The 9,966-nt window shown below is 38.7% G+C and overlaps 1 protein-coding gene across 1 annotated transcript; it reads right to left on the bottom strand.

Annotated features, from left to right (window-relative positions):
* Positions 1-3,432: 3,432 nt before the first annotated feature.
* Positions 3,433-9,369, bottom strand: irx6a (iroquois homeobox 6a). The gene is made up of 6 exons (XM_051932153.1): positions 7,881-9,369; positions 6,551-6,823; positions 5,763-5,872; positions 4,881-5,191; positions 3,901-4,476; positions 3,433-3,556 (listed from the first exon to the last, which is right to left on the bottom strand). Exons 1-6 carry the CDS (start codon positions 7,923-7,925, stop codon positions 3,444-3,446), a joined length of 1,428 nt encoding a protein of 475 aa, XP_051788113.1. The 5' UTR covers positions 7,926-9,369; the 3' UTR covers positions 3,433-3,443.
* Between the last annotated feature and the right edge of the window lie 597 nt (positions 9,370-9,966).

Here is a 9,966-nt window from a genome sequence, read left to right as displayed (position 1 = left end):
TCTTTCTCTGTCCTGAAAGAACTATAATTGTGTAATTGTGTAATCAAGCAGTACAAAGTGGAGTTGTTGTAATCAAAACAATACACGATTCTTTTATTATCATGAGAACTACAGGGAATTGCTGACACTCACGGGTTGCCGCAGTGAGGAGGGAGGCTCGCACCGTGCAGTCATTGGTTCGTCTGCGGCGTTCCCCTGTGCCTCTGACGCTCTGAATGGCTCTAATGCTCTTTATTACAAACGTTAATCCTTCAAATCCGACCTGAAATCGTGTTTATCTTTTGGGAGCTTAATTTCGCCGATTTTAAGCTGAGAGTCACCAACAGAAGAGTTTGCCATTTCGGAAATGTTAGAACACGTGATTGTCTTTTTTGTTCTCAGAAATCTGTACAGTAGGTGACAAACTAGCACAGTGGTGAAGAAGCAATCATTTTTAAAATTGCGGGTTAGGCAAAATGTACTAACTTTGATATCACTCACACAGCAATATAAGTAACCGATAAGCTTTGATCATATAATTGTTGCTGTCACTAACGAGTTTAAAAAGTCCCTTCACATTACCCAATAATGCCTCGGGCACACACAGTCATATATAAATACATACACACATAACATATTACGATATCAGAACCTTTATGAAACATACTGACCTAAACCCCAAGAATCACATGCACAGCACTGGAAATATAAATGTAGTGGAAATAACACTAAGCAGGCACACGTAAACACACATTAGCATCAACACACACACACATACACACACACACTATTCAATCAACACTCAGGCTCGAATGTGATCAAGTCACTCGGCAAAGACTGTAAGTAATTTGTTCATATAAATATGCAAACATGGTATACTGTGTAAGAAAGATGGAGGCCGAGTGCACATCCCAATATGCTGTAGTGTTGGGCTTACAGAATTAACTCCTTTGTGAAGTGGCATGTTTTACAATCAAAGTAGCGGAGTGTGAATCAGTCTCATTATTCAGATAAAGAGTGAACAAGTGTTTAAACTTTAAAGTGGTACACGTTGTCTAAGTCACTGGGCTGATCTTGTGTTATTTCATTTGTTTTAAGAGAGTGGATTCAAATATTTGATTTCATTTACAGGCGTGAAGCATAAGCTTGTCCCGGCAATGCTATTTCCAGAATAAGGTAACATTTTACCACAGAAAGTACATAAATCACTGACTGGAGCGTGAGTTTTATTTTAATCTTAGAACTGTGCAGATATTCATATATTTAGTTTGACGGCACGTAGGCTACATTTTATTTCTGTGGAATAAGGAAAAGTAAATCCATGCATTCGTGTAAAGAGACAAACACCCAAGAAAATATAAATGAATACTAAAATGAATAAATCTGAAAGTACAATCCATCACAACACAATTCAAGTGCCACTAAAATGTGACACATAGGGGCAATTATTTAAAGGACATACAGTAGAGGATTTAAAACATTCTAACAGAGAAACTATTCTGATAACCTATTGTTCGGTAAGTTCCATTTTATTCTTACAGCTACTTCTCTCAACCGTTTTCTTATTTGAAATTATTTGAGTACCGTTGTGTGTCTCAGGAGGACATAAATAAGAGACATTGTATTTCTGGTGGGGTGTAAATAAAAAATCCACAGTAATTATATTCATTACTGGTAAACTTATGAAATCGCCACAATAATTCTCCCGTTCTCCACATCATTTCTCTAATGTGCACCGAGCCACATGGTTTAATTGCGGACTGTTGTTTAGTATTTTTCGTGACACCGACGTTCCAGATGAATTCTAAGAATGGACGTTATTGATTTGATCTGAGGGTGACCTCTTCTTCACCACAATTATTATTATTATCCCAACGGCTTCTCGATATAAGAAACAAAGCAGCATTCATTCCACGTTTGTTAGTCTGAACAGTAAAGAAAGTGTTTAATGCCACTTCCTATTAACAAGAAATAATGTGGACGCCTTGTACGATTTCTCTACTCCTTGTAAATTCCATCAAGGCTCAAAACTGAATTATGACCTACTAGTAACGCACTGTTCTTTGAACTTATATATATATAGGCCTATATATCAGGCGTATATTTATAGGCGTCTCATGAAAGTACAGCCGAAACATTGCTTCCTTCCTTTTAGGTCAAGCGAAAAGACCATTTCCCCTCGGGGACAAATAAAGTGTACCAAATCTATCTATCTATCTATCTATCTATCTATCTATCTATCTATCTATCTATCTATCTATCTATCTATCTATCTATCTATCTATCTATCTATCTATCTATCTATCTATCTCATGTCTGCAGTGTTTAGGCTGTGTTCTATAAAGGGATAAACATAAAAGGGTTGAAAGTATCCACACTTGTTAATACTTTGAAAGACAATTTAATAAAGCAACAAAGTACAGAAGGAAGACTCATGAAAACATAAAAATAAATAGAGTCGGAAGCGACATTTTGTCCAGTGCATTAATGAAACGCTGAAATGGCCGCGGCACCAGTGCGTCCTAAAATTCCAAGTCCGTTTCCATCAGGACAGGTCCAGAGCAGTGTGCACATGAGCACGCCAGGCAGCTTGTAAACCTGCCCAAGTTCAGAGATGCCTCTTTTGAGGCCCTTCAAGACTCCAGGGTGCTCACTTCACAGCTTCGGGAGAAAGTTAATGCAGAACTGCGGGGCAGTTTGTAATATCCATTTAGTAAATGCGTTTCGCAGAAACCTGTGTGGAGGTGAAAAGAAGATCAAACATCCATTTAGCCATTTCAATCTAATCATTAAAACACATAATCGACAACTAAAATGTTCATTTGGCAAGTTGGGTAAGGCCCATTTTAGCCATGGTCTTTAAGTGAAGATTTTTACGGGAACTAAACGTTTGAGAAAACACAACAGCGCAGGGCAGCAAGTTAGAAAGGCTAAGACTTCACTATACACTTTATGTGAAACCATAATGATTTAAAAGCCTTACACATGATTCTTCAGTTTGTCAATTTCCCCGCCCCCTTGTACTGGATTAAGACGGAGAACCAACCAGATTGTTAGATAGAACAGGGTTAGCTAAAATATTTCCCCATATTTTTAAGGATGCTGTGTTCAGTACGCAGTACCCCGTTTGCAGTGCGGCTGGTCCCGTACTGGGGAGCATAGCCTGTATGTGCTTATAATCTGCTTTTCCATGCAGGGTTGGTTCCTGCCTGATAAGCTCCAGAAGCCCGTGACCCTGCAAAGCGGGCTGAGAAAATCTAACCCATTAAAGCCAGCCGACCCATAGTTGTATATTTTGATCAAGTATATTATTTACCCATTTTCTTTATTTAATACAGATATGCTACTTCTATAAAAAAGAGAATTACATTATTTAAAAGTAACGAAACAGAGTCACTAAATTAGTGAACGCGTATTGTGTCTTTATTATTACTGTAAGTACCTGGAGCTTGAGTTAACTCACCTTATCTCTTCAGGACGGGTCTGAAAGCTGTAGCTCTGATGTCTTTATAATTCATCTGGCATTTCTCAATTGTTTCTGACAACCCGTGATCTGATTTCGACTGCCTTGGAAAACCTGCACATACACGATTATTAGTTTTGTATATATGCTAGTGTTACATGCTGTGTATTGTTGCAGAAGGTCTAGAGACTGCCCACAAGGGCTCTCAATCAAATAATCGTTACGTTTCATTTTTTTCCTCAGGGTGTAAATAATAAACTTACACTTAAATGTGGACATTCGTGTAAAATAACTACAATCATAATTATTATTTGTTTTCCTGTAGGTACAAATACAGAACACAGCTTACCAACAGGGGAACATACATATAAGACTAAAAGTAGATTAGGGTGGTCAAAAGGGTTGTTATTTTTAAGCAATGGCTTCTTCGTGTTAATAACCAGATGAACAATAAATACCTGTGGATTCTGAGGAGAGCTGTGGAGTACCCGCAGATTCACTAATAGGGGGACAGATTAGCTGTGAAGTTTTCTGGCTCAGGACGGGACATAAAAAAGCCTTCATCGCCTGTGAGTCGTGACTTGATGGACTACATATGTCTACGCAGGATCCCCCAGAAATCATGGCTGACCTCGATCTTTGAAGCTGGCAGTCAGACTTAAAAGTTCTACCCTCGCCAGTGAGGGCGCTACTGGATGCTGTGCGTGCAAGTGACCATATTCGGGGGATTTCGTATTGCTGCAAGACAAAACCAGTCCCAGACACCACGCCGGATAGCTTTCCTCCTGAAGTTTCTGCTGTTTCAGATACGAAGCCCGGATTGCCTTTCAGACAAGACATCCGGTGACAGCTGGTAACAGCCGGCGGCATTGGGAGACTGGCTTTTGGAGTTTCAGCCATTGAGCCTCTATGGAGAATCTGCGCATCCTGGAAGATTTTTTCAGCATCGCTGACACCTTTGTCGCAATCGTCGTCGTCAATGTCATCCAAATCACTCAGCTTCGCCTCATTTTCTTCAACACATTCTTTACAATCTAGAAAACGATAAGACAGTTTGAAATGTATTAACGGTAACAGCCCAAGGTTTGGTCAGTATTGAGTAACAGTTAAAGTTTATTATGCCCATTACGCATATATTAAAACGTCATCGGGATGTCTAAAGTGACAAGTGACTGCGATAATGGGGTTCTGTAATCACTGGAATAATAATAACGGTGTGGTTAGCCGCTGTGGAAGAGGGGCACAACTATTGGTCAGTTATTCCAAGTTTGTTGTTGATAATTCCGTTTTTCATCATTTTTGATCTGTCATACTTTTTTTTAAAGATTAGACTCAAAACTGCACAGTTGATTCAATAATGCAGTTAGGTAGAAAACATTACCCCAATAATCAAAATAATTTAAAGAAACAAATTAGAGTTCGTCTCGTCACTAAATACCTTTATTCGCGATGTCTTCTTCATAGCAATCGGAGTCTTTCTTTCCAATTCCATCCTTCCGTTCGTCTCCTGTTTTATTCTTTGGTGACCAAGTCATCTTGTTCTCTTTTTTTAATCTCCTCCTGGCGTTGGCAAACCAGGTGGACACCTGGGTGAGAGTCATTTTAGTGATGATAGCTAGCATAATCTTCTCCCCTTTCGTTGGGTAAGGGTTCTTCCTGTGCTCAAATAACCACGTTTTCAGTGTGCTGGTGGTCTCTCGGGTGGCATTTTTACGTCTGACTGTGCCATTCAAGTCCACGGATCCGTACCTAAGATTAAATAAATCAGTTATTTACGTCAAATTCGACAGAACAATATATCTTATTAAGGGAAAATAAAGATGAACTCTCAAAAATATTTTACATAGTTTCATAAGGCAGTTACTACCAATTTTGTATCTTATACAGATTTATTTCCTTTTATTTAGCATTCTCTTTGTAAATTGGGGGGGGGGGGGGGCAGGAAAACTTTTAAACTCTAACTCTGGTGAAACTCTAAGGAAACAAATATGAAAGTGTGCGTTTATTGGCGAGATATAGTAATTAATTTAAGTAACTGAAAAGACTAGAAAAGTAACCACGTACATTCTTCATCTTGTATTTTTTGTATGTTGATCAAATTTTTTGAAGACACATAAAGGCAGAAAACAGAAGAATAAAATCTGCACCAATTTTAGCATAACATAACGACTTGGTTCTTTACTTTTATTAATATCATATATGAAATCCTAAGTAATACATTTAACAGAGTATTTTTTTTTTTACAAAGGGCTATTCTCATGGTCTTCTCAAGGCAGCAACTGGTAAGACAAAAATCACATTTCACCCAAAACCTTCTTACCTGTCGTAATGATAATGGCCCATTGGTGGGTCGTATGGGTGATAGGCAGCAGACTGGGTGATTCCGGCGTGGAGACCCCCCGATCCGTCTTTAAGGTCACACTGTGGGTTCTGAACCAAAAACATTCTCAGGTGAGTCAGTTATAAAATCTGGCGCTCCTACCTATAGTTTACCATTAAATGTATTTATTTAAAGGACAACTCAATTATAAGAACAATGATCTTAATTCAGAAAAATGGACCAGCAACATCCCCAAAATTAAACGAAAAAGTGAGGGAAAATAAAAAAGCGATGCTAAAATATTAACTTTAAAACTTATTCATGTGAAGTGTCCATCTTTAGTGAGGATGCGCAAATATACTTTTCTAACTTATCAGAGTTATATGTTAAGAAAGTTTAGAATTTTGGCATGCTTGTGTGGATTTCAGCATTTTATTTCCCCACATCAAAAGCTACAACTTTTGTAAAGATAACCGGTTAAATAACCCCAGACGTCGTCTACTTTATCTTGATGACTTTACCAGTGATAATGAATTAAACACATATTTAACTGTAATATTACACGCATCGAAACAACTAATTCACATCTGACTCCATGTTTTCCATAATGCATTATACTGACTTTCAAAAGCGCCACAGTTTAAAACACGTCATTCCGAATTCATCGTTTTCCACTCGATTCTTTCTGACTTTGACTTGATTTCGTTCTTACTCCACAGTTAGAAGCGAGGAGACAACATAAACTGTACACGTGGACCTGCTGAATTGAATGAAACTCGTGAATTTACCAAAGAAGAATAGAGGGCCGAAGCGTCTGCAGCACCATACGAGAAGTAGTTGGCATAGTTGTGTGTGGCCGCGGCTGCGGCGGCGGCGTACGTAGAGCCGTAGACCCCCAGGGCGGCGTTGAGCTCCGGCCGTCCGCCGGATAGCAACCTGTTCTCGTAGGGCGGACAGCAGAAAGCCGCGGTGGTGCCAGATGCCGTGCCTGAGGGTACTTCGGACACCGACCTGGGTGCAGAGTCACAGAATGACGAACTGGGGCTTGCAGATACAAAAAACTGTCAAGAGGAAAAGAAAAGAGTAGATCAATATTCTCAAAAAGTCGCGCACATTGTCCCTTTGTGTCAGCAAAATAATTGCAATGAATGTGGAAGTTAGGCTTAGTGCGAAGATGCCATAGACAAAAGCACATTGTGATGAAGTTGATTTGAAAGTAACAAAACAAACAGGAACTTTTGGAATATAACAATTTCTTCACCCTACACCTAAAAAAGTGACACCTTTCAGAAAATGTTAGGTTATTTCAATTGACCATTTTAAGAAGTCACCGTGTCATAAACTTTTTTGTACCGACGTTTACTTCACTTTCATAGACACGTGTTTTGCTAAAGCCATCTCCTGGTGGCCTATGCATCATATCTGAGCAGGGAATAATTAAAATAAAATACCAAAAAGCATCACCTACACATGAGTTACACACAACACTATCATTTGATAAATTCAAGAACAAGGCACTATACGTTTTGATTCGGTGTGTCTATGAAACAGCATAACACTATTACACATTATGTACATGGCAGGAGTTAGCCTGTCTTATTTTAATATAAGAATTGAGCAAAAACGAATACGAGAAACAAATTATTATGCGCAATATAATTATGTATTAATTAAAGCAACGAGTTACTTCTGTCAACTACATGTTCTTGAAAACATTAAGTCCTGCTTTACATTTAAAGAATATATTTGTATATTCCCTCTCAGATGAACAGATTCTAATATAACCTTTCACATAAATGGAATGTAATTTAATAAAAGCGTCGAATGCTTCTTTGTTTTTACCAGGATTGAGAAACCCGTTTTTGAACCCCTTCTTCTTCTTCTTCTTCTTCTTCTTCTTCTTCTTCTTCTTCTGTCTATAGCGTAACACGTGCTCTATAAATGAATTCATATTATCGCAGGTCCTGAGAAGTTTCACAGCCCATACGCACCACACGGATGAGAGGCAATCGAACAAGCGCGGCACCCTAAAGTTTTAAAGGAGAGCAACACCGAGGGTCTGGCGTCCACTTCTTACACCTTAATAAACGGGTCAGAAAAGGAAATGCCACTCCTTACCTGTGAGGTACTGCTGTACGGATATCCAAACTGCGAGAAAGACATCGCCGCTTCTTTTTACCATCAGCAATATTTTTACTCTTCTGATCGATTGTATCCAAATCTACACTAAATGCGTTTTTTTACACGCGCTTCCAAGCATGGCCTTTTCCTCAATAATAGATGATTGCACTTAGAGGAGGCTGCCATCAAATATGCACTTCAGTGCTTTATGGAGTTTGTAATTCAGTGAAAGGGGGAAAAATCACAGATATCAAAAAAGCGTAACGTGAGTCTTGCAAGATATAGGACTCTCCTTGTTGTATTATTTGCCGCTATAGTTCAGTAGCATTCATCCATGGAAGAATATCAAGGTGACGTCACTGTAATCCCGAAACGACAGGAGAGCAAGAATATAATAATGTCTTTGCCAATCATATTGAACAAATTTTCTTAGATGTGTACTCCACGCCTGTGTCGTGTTGTTTCAATTGTGCGTTACAACAGAGGACAAAAGCTGAAAGCTGACAGTGCTTTGCAGATGGTCTGCCTCGCATTTTTTAATCCTAATTGAGATGCGCCGCGAATGGAACTTAACAAACAGGTCACTTTATCCTTTAAGAAACCCCTTCTTACATAGTTCTGTAATACACCGAGTTCTCAGCTTTGTAATGACAAGACGAGTTACGGAAATGTCAGTATAGTAAAGCTGATCACAGTAAAAGCAAACCTGAACAAAATGTGTGGCAAAGTTAACCAAATATGCCCTCATTATTAGTTATTTTATTTTTGTAGAATTTCTATATGAACTGAACGATGCCAAGGAGCGCAACTTTTTAGATTCGTTTTATACTACACAATTACATCATAATATTTAGTATATCACATAAAATAAATAACATAACAAAAAGTTACAATGATAAGAATTTAAGTTTATTATCACTGGGCAGTTTCAAAATATGTAAATGAAAATGTTCTGATCAAAAGCAATATGTTATACTTGTAAAATATCAGCAATCTAACATGACAACGACCATAAATATAACAGTTATTGAGATAATAGCTGTATTTACAATACAGCGATGATCAACGATAAGCAAAATAAGAATTAAATGGCGAATTATCTAAATAACACACCCGTTTCCAGAACGTTAAACGTTGATAATTATACTTAATAGTAGTATCAAAATTTTGTAAATAACACTGGTGTGGTTATGTGGCAGATGAGAACACGTGTGCACAATATATTTTATCATACCGCCATGTCGGTATTATTTAAGATACACAATTACTTCATCATACATAAACACGTTTAAATTTGGGGCACAGGCGTGCTAAGCAAGTCCAAGGGAGGAAGTGAAGCTCCCATTCCAAAACCTTAACCATCATAACCTATTCTTTCTTACATTTTAATTCCCATGAATGATAATAAGCATGGCGGCATCTATGATACTGGAGTGACTTCACATTTTTAAGACTCATTCAAGTGTAGTAACAAATGATTTTGCTTTCTTTTGGTTCAATTACAGAAACAGGACAGAATTTGTTTAATTCCAAGTTCCCAAGGTCCGAACTCACATGGGTTGTGGGTGGTTATGGATATTTGCAGGGCTATAGGGGCACACTTGGTGTCTGACCACATAAAAGGGGAGAACTGTCAGCTCACGCAGTGCTCAACACTCTCGGACTCTCTTAATTTGACGCCCCAGTGTTCTTAAATAAGACAAAAGGGAACCCCAGCCATTCATTCTTCCTGGGGGCGCCTTCTTTCCGATGCATATTTGCAGTCCGATCTCTGGTCAAAGAGTATACTGTCCTAATTAATGATGATGATGTATCCATTTTTCTCTATTAGGCCTGAAATGGTCCCAACAGAAATGAATGTAAAGGGTCTGACAGGTCAGTGGAGGGCTGATTGATGGTTGCCTTGAGACCAGTGCGCCCATTACTAGTAAAGCGTAATTGCATCAATTAACAAATGGATGTGCCCTTGTTTAACCTGCAAGTTACACACTGCAAATTTGCCTTGGAGGTGAAATGCGGGAAGCCGATTGCTGGGAGATCCGTGTCCTGGTCGTGTAATGCATTCGGGGAGGAGCGGATGAGC

The sequence above is a fragment of the Erpetoichthys calabaricus genome, chromosome 9 (genome assembly GCF_900747795.2).
Source record: "Erpetoichthys calabaricus chromosome 9, fErpCal1.3, whole genome shotgun sequence".
Lineage (NCBI taxonomy): Eukaryota > Metazoa > Chordata > Cladistia > Polypteriformes > Polypteridae > Erpetoichthys > Erpetoichthys calabaricus.
This window is presented reverse-complemented; position numbering and strand designations above follow the sequence as displayed.